We start from the raw sequence: 15,590 nt of genomic DNA on the forward strand, positions 1-15,590 counted from the left end.
GATGTATAAGCTTAAGGATTATATATGTAATTGGTTTGTAGCTTTAAAGAAAGCTACCATATATAAAAAAACAAAAGCTTATTTTTTACGCCAATGATGAGCATACTAAAAAAGTGAAAATAATTGATGTTTAAAAGGGAAGCCTCCGCTGTGGATTTTAAACTCATTTATCCTTTCTTTTTTTTTGTTTTTTTTCTAAGTTGTATTCCTAGGCAAAACCTCATCATTATATTTTGAAGCCAGTGTTACTTTCTGTGGCTTGAGTTTACTTAAAATTTTTTTCATCTTTTTCCATCTTTATTTTCTTTTTCTTTTTTTCTTTTCTTTTGCATCTATTTCGTGGCAATTCTTTTAAAGGTACTTATTTCATTAAATTGCAGTAAAACATCTAATTTAACCTTTATTTGATTTAGGTCCTCTTTATGTTCCAGGTAAAAAGTGTAAAAAGTATAAATCATCCAAGTAGGTGCGTGCAACATTAAAAGGCTTATTTTCATGGATCCATGTATTAAAGCTGTAAGTCAAGGAAATGCTTAATGTTCTGTACTAAATATATGTTATTTATTTAATAGCTTATTCTTTACGGCTTCATAATATACTCTGATATGCTTCTGTTTATACTTTTATGGCATTTTCGTAAGTAGCTCTACTGCTATTAAAACAAACTTTACTCATCCTTATATTTAGAAAATGGTTTACAAGATTAGTAATGGTTTTATTGGGTCTATATTACAAAAATGAAGCTTAAATGTAAGTAAAACTCTCATACGATGCTCTACAAGATGTTTAATCTAAAGACTATTTTGTAGTTATCCTGTATCTCATCGGTAATCCTTCTGTTCTATGTGCTTTGCTGCTGCTTCTTTACGCGTATAACTATCAAAAGGCTCTTTTTCTTAAGATGGACAACTTACAATGGCTTTATTGAAATTAATTCTATTTATTACGTCTCAAACAAGGTAAGTTAAAAAAGGAAGATGTTCGCTGATGGATGGATGAATTGCTGTATTATTTTGCCAAAAGGTAGAAATGATATAGTATCTAGCCATTCAAAAGACGTAAAGAAGTATAGAAACTGAAGTGTTTTAAGTATAAAAATATGAACAAAGAAGAATTAACGAGACCGAACAATAGTTCTAAAGTCGAATGCTTTTATTAAAGAAAGATTCCAAGGCTATTTATATTAGTTTGAGCAAGACCTGAGATTAAATGACAAGAGATAGTTACGACTGATATGATTTGACATGTATAAAAAAAATTTTATAAACTGATGTAAATAATCAACTGTTGAGATGAAAGTGAAACTTGACTGTTCAGGGCAGTTGGTAATTATCAGGATCTATTCTTATTCAAACTCATTTGTAAAGATTTAGCTTAGAATGATAAGACTGTTATCTTATTGACATGTCAAAACATGACAGAAACCATATTTCAATACAAAATTTTTTATCCAATAAAAAGTATAATTTTAAAACCCAATATATTGTTTTTTAAGCCAACGAAGTGTATAAAATGATAAGGTTTTCTACAAATAAGAATGTCAAGAAGTATATGAGTAAACATGATTTCATCCAATAACAAGAAGTAAATATGTAACGGTTAAAAAAGAACCGGCCTATCATATCAAGTAAAATGCGAATATTACTCTCTTTTTTTTTTACGTGAAATCAAGGTAAAATTAGAGATTTCAAGTGTTTTTTTTAGCGCGCGTAATATTCGAGTAATACTTGAAATATTACCAACTGCCGTAAAATTCTCTTGAAAGGTGCCGTTTTAAATCTGGTAATATTCGTGTAAAATCTCAGATATTACGCGAATATTACCGACTTAATATTCTTAAATTATTTCCAGTGGGAGCTGTTTTTCTCGACCTGCAGAAGTCGTATCTCGATCCGGACTTTTTTAATGACCTTCTACTTGTCATCCCTCTTGAGTGAAGTGATAAAAAAGGAAAAATAACGACTGTTCTTAGTAGATCTCACAATTGGCCAATTTTGGTCCAATAAACTCCGCTTAAAAATGATGGAATCGTGTTCTGTGGCCCCAATTACCATATTAAGCATACCAAACTCCGCACGCGGAGTTTGTATATATATATATAGTGGATAGACGGTAAATCTTTCATAGATCCTTGATAAACAAAAGAGTTTTGTATGTATTTGTTAATTATAACTGCCTTGTAACAAAATGTTAACAGAGCTTCTTTATTTTTTTTTTTATTCTTTTGTTATAATGTAATAGCATTTGCATAAATATAAAGTATATTTGTTGTTAGAGTACTGTTTTCATTTGAACAATGAACTTTTTATTGCTATACTTTTTTCTTTTCTTTTTTTTTTAACTTAGTCTTTTTTTTACCAGATTTTTTTTTCCCAAACACGACTATTTTGTTACGTTCTGTAACACGTTTGTAATGATCTAAGCTAAAAATCATAGACTACCTTCCTAATATGTATTCTTTTGAACAAAATAATCGCAAAATGCTTTTGATTTCCGCATTTTGCCCTCAAAAATAAAAAAAACGAAGATATCGGTCTTTCAACGATAGAGGGAACAGGATTTCCAAAAAAAGACCATTTGAAAAAAAAAAGACACTTTTTTAAGACATGAATAACTTTATGAATACTTACGCTACAAAAAAAACAAAAGTATTGTTCAATTTCTTTATTTTTTTCGCGCCTGAATCTTTTTTTAAAATTCGAAAATGACCAATACAGCGAAAGTTAATTTTTTTCATTTAATCAAAGACGTCAAAAACGTTGATTATTAGATGCAACAACTGATTGTGGATGTTGAAAATCACCAATTATTTGCAGTGGGAGAACACGCAACTTATACGGTAGTATTTTAACCACTACGACAAATACCCACACCTTCTTCGGTAGTATAGTGGTGAGTATCCCCGCCTGTCACGCGGGAGACCGGGGTTCAATTCCCCGCCGGAGAGTTTTTCCAAAGCATTTACAGCGACAATGTAAATCCGCCTATCATTTTTAGATAATTTTGAAAGATATTGTTACGTTTTTTGAATGTGACACAATTATCTCTTTTGGACTTTCAACTGTAAACTAGTGTAACACAATGCAGCAAACTTTGGCAGCATTCGACTTTTCTCTCTCCAATTAGTTTAAATCCAGGAACATACAAACAAATACGTATGAATACAGATAAATCCAGAAAAATACAAAAAAATATAGAATATTCATAAAATCATCAAAAACAGCGTAAAATCAGAAAAACCAAAAACATATAAATAACTTCAATATTTCTTATACTTTACCTACTTACTTTTGTTCTTACTTACTTTTGTTTTCACATACCTTGTTTCTACTTTTTGATTATTTCAAATAAATATCATTCAAAGTAAACCTCTTTTATTTTTCTTTTATTTTACTTAACATCAAGAACAAGAAGTCCCTTGAAGCATATACACTTCATTGTAATTCCCTTTTATATTATTTTTTTATTTTACTTTACTCAAAACAGTTTGATCAACTTAACAAGATCTGGTGGTCACTATTAGCAACGAATCTACCTTTAAAGCTCATCAAATCTTCTTAACAACTCTACTATCAATCTAAAAGCATATTCAAATCTCAAGCCATTAAAGTAATAAAAATTACAATATAAATAAGATGAACATTTTATACAAAATAACATTATCCAATAAACCCAATAAGTTCTATAAATTCTATAAATTCAAGATATCAAATCTTCTTACGCTTAAAAAGCAATCTTTTCTTATTGCGTCACAATTACCTTTTTTTTTTCTTTTTATTCTTACTTATTCTTTCTGATCTGATACCCGAGTTATCACAAATCAAGAAAGATTCCTTTTATTTTTATCTTTTATTAAACAACCTTACTCTTAACCTTATTGATCTAAAAAGATCTGGTGGTCACTACTCAAAGACAATTTACTCTATCAAAAGAACTGTTAAACGTTCAAACAAGTTACCTAAGCTCAAGTCATTCAAGACTTCAAACCTCAAATTAAGAAAATCTACATCACTTTAACACAAGCCAAGTCCCAAGTACTAACAAGTTACAGTAGCACGCCAGTTAGAAAATGAACTTTTGCGTAAGAACCTATATGAAAACGAAGTGTAACACACGAAACACGAAAAAGGAAAACTGTATGGTTATAGGAGAGATGCCATTGTAACGAAAATGGCAATAAGGATACACAGAGATTAGCCGAGTCAAGTGAGAAAGATAAAAAATGTTGGAAAGATAAAAAACGTTGAAAATATAAAAAAGGTCAAAAACAATAAGAAAAGCTAAAGAGAAAAAAAATATTATTCATATATATACAGTAGGTGAAAAAAGTGTTGCAACCTTAGTTCAATTCTCGCTTAATTCCATGTTCCAGGCAAACTAATGCACAGATACTTTCTTCCTGTTAAAGCATAAAAGTACCTCCTGTTGTACGTACAGTAGCGGACAAAACTGGTGCACAAAAATTAAAATCAGCATTGAATCTCCGCTATATGTCTGCGACATTTGTGGCATATACCATCTGAAAGGCAGTCTAAAATATGCATTATGCTAGGTAAACCGGAACTGTGCCGGACATCCTTCAGGAATAAGGTCATTTTTAGTGATTTTTTGAATATTTCAATTTTCGCCAAAAATGTAGTACTTGTCTAGCCTTCTTTCAAATCTACCCATTTCTTTCTAGTTTGCTGTAAAATTTTATAATACACTAGTGCATTCCAATAGCTTTTAAAAAATATATAAACCCTTGCCTAATTTGTATCTCTCTATGAATTTCACTTCTTATTTTTACCCTATCCATTTTAACAAAGTACCAGCACTCTATGCCCAAAAAAGTCAGCAACGATAAAAGAGAAGCTGTGAAATCTGGAATACGCTCAGGTCGTACGACAATGGATATTTCTAGAACAACAGGAGTCTCTAAATGGACGATCAACAGGATAAGAAAGGAAGAAAAGAACATCAAGGCTCGTAACCGTGGTGGTCGACCGGTCGTAGTTAAAAAAATAACTAATGCAATCATCCGTCTAAAGTTTCGACAAGGACTCTTACGCACAGATTCTGATGCTCAGCTCTTTTTGAGGTCCTTAGGATACAGTATTAGCAAACGGTCGGTCAGAAGGCTTCTTAGAAAGATAGGCTTCAAGTCTGGAATTAAGAAGTACAAACCTTTCATCAGCTATACAAACCAGAAAAAGCGATTGAAGTGGTGTCGCGACAAAACATCATGGACTGTGGAGGACTGGAAGTCTGTGATCTTCAGCGATGAGACCAAAATCAATGTTTGGGGCGCCGATGGTATACGCTACTATTGGAAGCAAGTCGATCAACCTTGGCGATCCTTTCATGTTAATCAAACAATGAAGCATGGCGGCGGATCTGTTATGCTTTGGGGCTGTATTACATCTCGAGGACCAGGATAAGCTTGTCGAGTATATGATGGCACAATGAATTCAAAATTATACACCCATATTTTGTCTACTACGTATCAAGAAAGCCTAGCATATTATGGTTTGAAAAATTGTGATGTTTTGTTTCAACATGACAATGACCCAAAGCACAAGTCAAGGCATACCACTAACTGGTTATCTGATAATGGGATATCGGTATTAAAAGATTGGCCGCCACAAAGTCCCGATCTAAATCCTATTGAATATGTTTGGCGACAGTTAAAGTCAAAGCTGTCTCAATACGATACCACACCAAGAAGCATGGACGATCTCTGGAAAAGAATCGATAAAGAGTGGAACTCTTTTACTGAAAGTGATATGCAGCCATACTATGAAAGCATGCCAAAACGAATTGCTGCTGTTATCAAAAGACGAGGCAATTATACGAACTTTTAGGTTTTAATCACTTTTATGGTTTTTTTTAAAAATATCTATTCTTATAAATAAAGGCTTGGTTCTCCCTCATTTTTGGCAATGCAATGATTAAACTTTGCACAATTTGCAACATTTAGTACGCCTTCCATCTGATATAGTTTCATAGATATTGCAACTGTAATGAGCAAGTAATGGTAGCTTATAGCTGAAAAAAAGTTTTGTGCACCAGTTTTGTCCGCTACTGTATGTTAGCATTATTAAAATGAATTACATGATACTAGCTGAGGAGGAAAGGCTTATGATACGTGAAAAATTCCATATTCTGATTTTTGCAAAAAAGTGACATTTTTATTAAGAAGCTGTGTGCTCTTCTTTTGCCTTAATAACAGCTTCATTTCTTAGTTGCATGGTATCTACATATTGTTTGCGAAGATAGATAATAAAATTGTTCCATTCCATATCAACGTTTTCCTATAGATAATCAACGTCACATGCATGTGTGTCATAAGTTCTGATTTGAAGTTTATGTTGGTGCTAAACACGCAGTATTGGACACAAGTCTAGACTTTGCATTGGCTAGTAGTTAATACATTAGACGTTGGTCACAGCCAAGTATTTGATTGTCAATTTCAACGTCTGGTTAGGGTTCTTAACTAACTGAAGATAAAATTGAGACTTGTCAAAACTGTAGTACCCTAGCATTTTCATGTATGTGATACAGTGCCTCACAAAACCCTTCAAGTGTTTTGGTTTTTTTCGTTTTTTGCTTGTCACCGAGTATTAAGTACAACAATTGGTAGCATGCCATATATCATCTGAAAGCCACGACGGTAGGGTACTTGGATAATGTTTAAACTCCGAGTTTCATGTAATGACCGCGGAGTAATAGCATTTTAAAAACAGGCACACACTTGAAGGGTTTTGTGGGATTTTTATTTTATAACAATTAATGTTTAGTATGTCCTCCTTTTGCATTGTAAACTGCTTTAATACGTTTAGGCATACTTTCTATGAGTTTTTGGCACTCATTCTGAGTAATTGACTCCCAAACGTTCTCTACTCTTGACCATAACTCAAGCATTCCGTCCGGCTGCTTTTCATACTGCAATAAGCGTCGTTTCAGGATTGACCAAAGATTCTCAATAGGATTTAAGTCTGGAGAGTGAGAAGGCCATCTTAATACAGTAATATTATTGTTGTCCAGCCACTCAGAGACCTTTTTAGCAGTATGGATACTAGCATTGTCTTGCTGGAATATAATATCTTCTTTTTGAAGCTCATACCAATCAATCGTTTTCATTAACCCATCTTCCAAAATATCAATGTAAAAGTCAGAATTAATGCTTCCCTTGATATTGGATAGGTATCCAACACCATGCCATGTTAAACAGCCCCACAGCATCAATGAGCCTCCGCCATGCACTACGGCGCAAAAAAACACCGCATTCTGCTCACCTTAGCAATTTTTTTAGTGGGAGCTACTTCGCTCTTTTGGTTGAATTTAGCGAAATATTTGACTTAATGGAGAGGAATTAAGGCCGAGGAGTTTGAAATCGAACGTACTAGGTGGTCTCTTTTGGCGTATATATCCAGTAAAATGGGTAGGCTTATCGTTGCATAGGGTAGTATTAATGGGTAGGTTTATCGTTGTATAGGGTAGTATAAATGGACAGGTTTAAATGATTTAATAATACAGTGCTTTATTTATTTAATTATGTATTTAATAGTGTACATTTTTCATTTGATTTACACCAAAATAAAAAAAAAGAATAAAAAAAAATACAATAAAATAATAAAGGATGAACAAATCCAATACATTCATAAGCCATTGCGTACCTGTCCTCGATGATAATATCCAGTGCAGCTCATTTAGTAGATTTAATTACACTTGACAGCCTTTATCACAATCTACTTTACATTTGACAATCTTCATTACAATCTACATTCAACAAGATGATTAATATTTAAATTCTTGAAATTTCATTATTATGTACCAGGATTGATTTTTTTTTTATATAATTTGATAATAAATATCCATTGCCTTATACAATCACTACTGTCTTTCCTCAAGTGCATGCTCGTGTACTGTATTAGGTTCAATAATGCTCTATCATCATTGTTGTTATCATTGATATCATTACGGTCACCTCATACGCTTTTTTCATTGCAAAATAAAAGAGAGTACTAATATCTAATGAATAAAAACCATTAGTCAAGAGAAAAATAATAAACAAATAAATTATACCTTTCATCCTGTTTAAACATATGATCTATACAATACGCTGTTAGCTAAGGCTCAATTTATCTAAAGTGTATGCACTATAATCTTACCTAATATCAACAGCAAATGCATTATGAAACAACACATCAAGTACAGTACACAAAAGCAGTGGATGAATAATTATGTATAGTTGCGACAAACTGGTCTACAGCATGGTATGGTGTTGACTATACTTAAATTGTATACTACAGATAGAGTAAGTAAGATGGCAAAGATAAGAAAAAAATGCAAGAAACTATACATGTAAAAAAAAAAAAAAGGGTAAGGGTTGTTACATGTTGAAATCTAATCATAAACGAACTTTCTTCAATTGGTGAACCATTAGTTAAAAACATCTTGTTTGAATAAAGTAAACATGATACTTGATGTAAAGAAAGCTAAAGTTTACTATAAGCAAAAGAAAAAAAGAGATAGTTAAAAGATGTACAACATCCAACAACTTTATACCATGCAATAAAATAAAGGATTGTTTTCTCTCTTTTGTAAAGATTAACTTTTTGAGTTGATTAAGCTTTAACTATTTTGTTTTCAAAGTACGATGCATATCAACAATAGCTAGAAGTATCAGAAACTGTCAACAAAGTAAAGTAATGATAGTTATAAATAATAATAATAATAATAAACTAAAAGAACAAAGTACTTATTAAAAAAAAAAAGATACTTTAAAATCCATGCAAGTTTATTTTGTTGCATTAACGTCATAGGACCAATAACATTGAAGAATAGCAACTAAGGCAAATAAAAAAAAGAAGAGGAAGAAAAATAGTTAGCATTACCATCGTGGAGATTTAGTCATGAGACAATCCCGTATGGTACCCACGATTAAGAATTTAAGGAATGGACAGTTTTTTTTATTAAAAAAGATAGCAAAATAAAAAAAAAGAGCCTTATACTTAACTGTAGCCTAGATAACAATTGTCTCTAATACCTACAACTTTATATTAACCTCTTCTTTTTCCATAAGTATTTGTATTTTAGCATTATATTTTCTAAACTAAAAGTTACTTGCTATCAACATACAGTAGCGGACAAAACTGGTGCACAAAACTTTTTTTCAGCTATAAGCTACCATTACTTGCTCATTACAGTTGCAATATCTATGAAACTATATCAGATGGAAGGTGTACTAAATGTTGCAAATTGTGCAAAGTTTAATCATTGCATTGCCAAAAATGAGGGAGAACCAAGCCTTTATTTATAAGAATAGATATTTTTAAAAAAAACCATAAAAGTGATTAAAACCTAAAAGTTCGTATAATTGCCTCGTCTTTTGATAACAGCAGCAATTCGTTTTGGCATGCTTTCATAGTATGGCTGCATATCACTTTCAGTAAAAGAGTTCCACTCTTTATCGATTCTTTTCCAGAGATCGTCTATGCTTCTTGGTGTGGTATCGTATTGAGACAGCTTTGACTTTAACTGTCGCCAAACATGTTCAATAGGATTTAGATCGGGACTTTGTGGCGGCCAATCTTTTAATACCGATATCCCATTATCAGATAACCAGTTAGTGGTATGCCTTGACTTGTGCTTTGGGTCATTGTCATGTTGAAACAAAACATCACAATGTTTCAAACCATAATATGCTAGGCTTTCTTGATACGTAGTAGACAAAATATGGGTGTATAATTTTGAATTCATTGTGCCATCATATACTCGACAAGTATATCCTGGTCCTCGAGATGTAATACAGCCCCAAAGCATAACAGATCCGCCGCCATGCTTCATTGTTTGATTAACATGAAAGGATCGCCAAGGTTGATCGACTTGCTTCCAATAGTAGCGTATACCATCGGCACCCCAAACATTGATTTTGGTCTCATCGCTGAAGATCACAGACTTCCAGTCCTCTACAGTCCATGATGCTTTGTCGCGACACCACTTCAATCGCTTTTTCTGGTTTGTATAGCTGATGAAAGGCTTGTACTTCTTAATTCCAGACTTGAAGCTTATCTTTCTAAGAAGCCTTCTGACCGACCGTTTGCTAATACTGTATCCTAAGGACCTCAAAAAGAGCTGAGCATCAGAAGCTGTGCGTAAGAGTCGTTGTCGAAACTTTAGACGGATGATTGCATTAGTTATTTTTTTAACTACGACCGGTCGACCACCACGGTTACGAGCCTTGATGTTCTTTTCTTCCTTTCTTATCCTGTTGATCGTCCATTTAGAGACTCCTGTTGTTCTAGAAATATCCATTGTCGTACGACCTGAGCGTATTCTAGATTTCACAGCTTCTCTTTTATCGTTGCTGATTTTTTTGGGCATAGAGTGCTGGTACTTTGTTAAAATGGATAGGGTAAAAATAAGAAGTGAAATTCATAGAGAGATACAAATTAGGCAAGGGTTTATATATTTTTTAAAAGCTATTGGAATGCACTAGTGTATTATAAAATTTTACAGCAAACTAGAAAGAAATGGGTAGATTTGAAAGAAGGCTAGACAAGTACTACATTTTTGGCGAAAATTGAAATATTCAAAAAATCACTAAAAATGACCTTATTCCTGAAGGATGTCCGGCACAGTTCCGGTTTACCTAGCATAATGCATATTTTAGACTGCCTTTCAGATGGTATATGCCACAAATGTCGCAGACATATAGCGGAGATGCAATGCTGATTTTAATTTTTGTGCACCAGTTTTGTCCGCTACTGTATGTATATTGCAAGATATGAACCAACGTTTGTTTACGTTCTATATTAGTTTCCACCTTTTTTTGTTTTGTTTCTACCTATAATATTCCAGAAATGATAATTCATATGCATTATATATACGGATCATCTCTATAATCAGCATTACCCCATACAGAACCATTGACTAATTAGGTAGATTTAATCAACTACAGCCAAATAGGCATCCTCAAGAATCATAATCTTCGTCTGGTTTCTACAATAAATACTTGATATTATTCAGAGACTACTTCGTTTGATGATGTTGTTGATAACGATTTTAATATAAATGTTGACTTGGACGTTGGCATGGAAAGTAAGTCTAGTGTTAGCATTGAATCTGTTGCTTCATCACTTCATGGCAATAAAAGAATCCAAGTAGTGATTCCTTATCATCATTGAGTTTTTATAAAAGAAGTCTACATATAATTCCAACACACGCATAGCAATCAAGCCCGCTTTCAAAAGTTGTAAATGCGATGAAAAATCATAAGCTTGACGCTTTTAATGTATTGATGGTTGAAAAGGATACCGAATGCAAGCATTTTGCTGTATTAAATGTAGCAGGCAACTTGAATGTGTTGAGTTGTTCTTATATTCAGCAATAAAGGATAAATTCAAATTTATAATGATAAAGTTGGTGGTAGACATGATGGTGTGCTTTTCGACCTTTGATTACTGCCTTATACCTCATTTCATTTATACAACCTTCTCTTTTTTATCTATTTATGCTTTTATGCCTACGTCTATGATTTAATAACTTCTTTTTCCACGTTCCTTTTTTTCAAATTACCATCAAATCTTCATCCAAAATATAATCGAATCTTCTCTTATATATTGCTATATTCATATCAATCACACTTTGACTATAACCCAAATAAATTCTATCCATATGTTACTATACTTAAAACTTTCTAAAAGAAACTATTTTTATACCTTTTGTAACTGTAATAAAAAAGAATCGTTTTCAGAGTTGTTAAACAGAGGTTCAGGTTTTGTATCTGTTAACAAGTTGCACTACAAAATGATATGCTGTTTGACACCTTCCATTATCTCTACAATTTTACGTCGCTGTTACAAGAATTTACAACCTTATACCCAATATGCTAATCAAAATAAGGTTTTTCATTATGAGTACTGAACTTGTATGTTTTTTTTTTCCTACCATATAGAGACTTTTTTCTACTAAATATTTCATAAAGCACAGTGCTGAATAAAGAGTAGCTCATATTCTGTAGTTCTACGTTAGACACAATATATATTAATAAGCATTCATTATTTACCTTAAAAAAAAGCTAAGTCTTGTTAAGTAATTGTAAAAGCATGTTATCCAAGTTTCTTCTATAAATCACTAGAATCAGAAGTAAGCAGACGTTTCTTTATCATAACTATTTACTTTTACACTTTCACAGAGCCATGTATTAATCGACCATGGTATAATTATAATTCAGGATAAAAGAGCAGTTTTGATGGAAAGGGGTAAATAACTGGATTAAGGTACAAGATAAATAATAACAATTGAATTGCTAGCAAATGTTTAGAATAGTAAAAATAGCTATGAGCCCTAAGAATGTCGTAGCAAGATTACATGAAGAAGGAAAAGAAGTACAATCGGAAGTTTTTTGTACTTTTTGAAACACTTGTAAGTTATAGCGACGTCATTTCAGAGCATTTGCAAACGCGTTTTTTTTTATTTTTTATTTTTTTTTGTATTATTTTTGCAAATTGGATTATTTAAATCATGTAAATGATTAAAACAATCATTGGTTCTATTATTCTTTAGCAACAAAACAAATAAGCTCCTTTGGCTTCAATAAACTGAATATAACAGTAAAAATTATAATAACAAAGGACAACCTACTCAAAACAATATTTTTACCGAATGAGGGAGTAATTTATAAATGAATTACTTTATTGTATATGGCTTGAACTTGATAATAGTTTATACAGCTCTTTATATCTATTAAGCATTTACTACTTTCAATTTATTTCTGCATATTTAATACAAAATAGTAAAGATTCACAACTATCACAAATCACTCTCAGTTCAATTAATATAAAAATGTTGTAATGTAACTCGACTAGTCAAAGTATAATGAAGCAGCACTACATTTGGATACAAAGAAAAGTTACGGCAATCAAAACATGTCTTGTTTAAATTTGCTGAAATAAATAAAACTAATAGTACAGGCACACTACTAACTCTTCGCCATTATGCTTACATGTCTTCTTTTTCACAATTTAAGTTTTCTTTAAAAACATGTCAGCTGGAGTACAAGATGTAAAAGTGATTTAGGATATGACAAGTAACAAAGGCATAAAAAAGGTGAGCTTTGTTTTTTTTTTTTTTTTTTTTTTTTTACATTCTGGACCGTGATTGAGTTATAAGTTGTCTCTTTTTTTGTTGTTGTAAATTATCTATTTTAAAAACAACCATAAAATATAGTTCAAGAAAAAAAAAAAAAATAAAAAATTATGCACAATCTACTTTGTAATTGCTCAAAGAAACTAATGAATAGGGATTTTTTTACGATCATTACAGTCATAATGCAGAAAAATGCGAGTTGTGCAATATGGCTGTGTTATGTCTTTTTAACAGTATAAATAAGGTTGTATATGGTTTTAAAAGTGATTTTGCCAAGTAGATTCACTTTATTTCAGCATTTATTTACAGAAAAAAAAAAAGTGGAGCAGTAAAAAAAGGCTGGAGCATTTTTAAAAAAATAATGTGGAGGACAATGAAAAAACAATAAAAAAATTAACATTTTTGGTAATCAAAACGATTTATAAAGAGTAAAATAACTTCAGAAAGTAAACCTTGCGCCGTAGTGATGCTTGATCATATGCTGAACCTGAAAGTCTTTTAACTTGTCGCCATTGGTCCAAGTCCATTGTAAACCATCTGAACTAATTCTATTCACTTTAGTTTCGTCACTGAAAATTACTTTTTTCCAATCGTCGATGGTCCACGATAGATGTGCACGAGCAAATTCATATCTTTCCTTCATACGGTGCTTGGTCAAAGGTAAGACTTTAGGCTTATGAATTGCTGCATAACCTGAATCTTTTAAAAAACGTCGAATAGTCTGTGCACTGATATTTTCACCATCTTCCAACAGCTTTCTAGCAGCATCTGAAGCATTTTTTTACAGTAAGGGACAAAATCAGTCCGTTTTTTGGTTTTTTCGCAATGTCACGCCGGGAATTGTACTTAGAGCTCCGCTTTGCTGACGAAAAATTTACCTCTTTTTTCAACAAATTTGATAATATTTGTCGGGACTGGTATTTTTTAGTTTCCGACATGTTATGAGAAGATATATTGAAAATGACGGATTTTTATTTCTTTGAATTTTAATTAGTACTTGGTATCACGGCCCTTACGCTGGATTACGTCCCGAACTCGACGGGGCATGGAGTGAATAAGGTTTCTACAGTACTCTGGAGTTGCTAGGTCATACCAAAGCTTCGAAACCCGGTCAAAAAATGCTTGGTCAGCCTCAATCACGGAAGGGGGTGGTCTTGTCATCTGTTCCCTCTTTTTAAGCATGGCCCATGCATTTTCAATTGGGTTAAGATCAGGAGAGTATGCTGGCCAACTCAGGAGCTTAACCTTGTTCTTTTGGAACCATTTTGAAGGAGCTGAAGCACAATGGATGCTTGCATTATCTTGTTGAAAGATCATGTCACTACTTTGCAGGCCATAGTACTTCAATGTTTCCTTGTCGTCCTCCTCAAGTACTGATGTGTATAGCTCACCATTTACATTACTTTGTAGCCAGGACATGTAGTCCCCTCCATGTATAGTTATGCAACTTCAAAGCATAATCCCGCCTGCTCCATAAGCATGTTTCTTCTTGTAGTGATGGTCTCGATAAGGTGCATTATCCTCTTTCCAAGCGTATCCTAGACCATTAGGCCCTCTTTTTTGGATCTTTGTCTCATCAGAAAAGACAACGCGTTCCCAATCAGTCTCGGACCAGTCTTTATGAGCCTTTGCCCAATCATATCGTGCCTTTTGCCTGTCATTACTAAGTGGAAGTGCCGTCTTTTTTTTAGCGGATTTTAGACCTTTGCGTTTGAAAGTACGAGTAATTGTTTTCGGATTGACTGATCGATCTGGTTTTTTAACGCCAAAGGAGGCATCAGCTGCGCTTTTAGATAAGCCTAGTATTATATCTCTAGCTGCTTTGGTTTCCTCCCTAGGTGTGAGTAAACGATGTCTACCCGCGCTATTTTTTGACTGCATCTTGGTTTTCCTTGAAATTCTTCGAATCATGGACTTTCCACAGCCTACTTTCTTTTGAATTATATTCCATGGAATGGAGTGGTTCAACATGTTTTCAATTTGGACATGTTTGTCGGCATTCTTTGCTGTCATGGCGTGTTTGGCTAATCTGAGATGAGGTAAATGGGGAAAAAGAAAAAATGTAAAACAATAAAATGAGCTAAAATATGAGAACGCGTAAGCGTTCACTGGCGTCATAAGACATACCGAACTAAATTTCAAGTCAATCCAGAGACTGTTTCTGGAGATACGGGACCTAATGCAAAATCGGGCGTTAGCAGCAATCACGGAAAATCACTTTTTCCGCCATAACTACAGAAGAAATGCAGCTAGAAGCAATTAGGTTACACCAACATTTTTGTTTATTCTATGTGCAAATTTAGTGTCAGCAAAGCGGAGCTCTAAATTTAATTCTCGGAGAGGCATTGCGAAAAAACCAAAAAACGGACTGATTTTGTCCCTACTGTAATTGCCAGAGTTGAAATTTCGCAAGATTCGCCGACCCAGTAATGTCGAGATTAGGAATGGTCTGCCTC

General features: G+C 33.0%; 5 protein-coding genes and 1 non-coding gene across 6 annotated transcripts; 3 read left to right on the top strand and 3 right to left on the bottom strand.

The window, feature by feature from the left end:
• The first annotated feature begins 2,875 nt into the window (after window positions 1–2,875).
• Window positions 2,876–2,947, top strand: RO3G_19063. The gene has a single exon. It is a non-coding gene; the product is annotated as a tRNA-Asp (tRNA).
• A 1,942-nt stretch (window positions 2,948–4,889) lies between these two features.
• RO3G_05932 (uncharacterized protein) lies at window positions 4,890–5,420 on the top strand (the record flags this gene model as incomplete). Its single annotated transcript, XM_067660522.1, has 1 exon — window positions 4,890–5,420. The coding sequence occupies one exon, from the start codon at window positions 4,890–4,892 to the stop codon at window positions 5,418–5,420; it is 531 nt and encodes a 176-aa protein (XP_067516623.1).
• A 24-nt stretch (window positions 5,421–5,444) lies between these two features.
• Window positions 5,445–5,843, top strand: RO3G_05933 (uncharacterized protein; the record flags this gene model as incomplete). Its single annotated transcript, XM_067660523.1, has 1 exon — window positions 5,445–5,843. The coding sequence occupies one exon, from the start codon at window positions 5,445–5,447 to the stop codon at window positions 5,841–5,843; it is 399 nt and encodes a 132-aa protein (XP_067516624.1).
• Window positions 5,844–9,345: 3,502 nt separating this feature from the next.
• RO3G_05934 (uncharacterized protein) lies at window positions 9,346–10,299 on the bottom strand (the record flags this gene model as incomplete). Its single annotated transcript, XM_067660524.1, has 1 exon — window positions 9,346–10,299. The coding sequence occupies one exon, from the start codon at window positions 10,297–10,299 to the stop codon at window positions 9,346–9,348; it is 954 nt and encodes a 317-aa protein (XP_067516625.1).
• A 3,825-nt stretch (window positions 10,300–14,124) lies between these two features.
• RO3G_05935 (uncharacterized protein) lies at window positions 14,125–14,553 on the bottom strand (the record flags this gene model as incomplete). The annotated part of the gene is made up of 1 exon (XM_067660525.1): window positions 14,125–14,553. One exon carries the CDS (start codon window positions 14,551–14,553, stop codon window positions 14,125–14,127), a length of 429 nt encoding a protein of 142 aa, XP_067516626.1.
• A 30-nt stretch (window positions 14,554–14,583) lies between these two features.
• RO3G_05936 (uncharacterized protein) lies at window positions 14,584–15,147 on the bottom strand (the record flags this gene model as incomplete). The annotated part of the gene is made up of 1 exon (XM_067660526.1): window positions 14,584–15,147. One exon carries the CDS (start codon window positions 15,145–15,147, stop codon window positions 14,584–14,586), a length of 564 nt encoding a protein of 187 aa, XP_067516627.1.
• Window positions 15,148–15,590: the final 443 nt, after the last annotated feature.

This window comes from Rhizopus delemar, genomic scaffold, assembly GCF_000149305.1.
Source record: "Rhizopus delemar RA 99-880 supercont3.4 genomic scaffold, whole genome shotgun sequence".
NCBI lineage: Eukaryota > Fungi > Mucoromycota > Mucoromycetes > Mucorales > Rhizopodaceae > Rhizopus > Rhizopus delemar.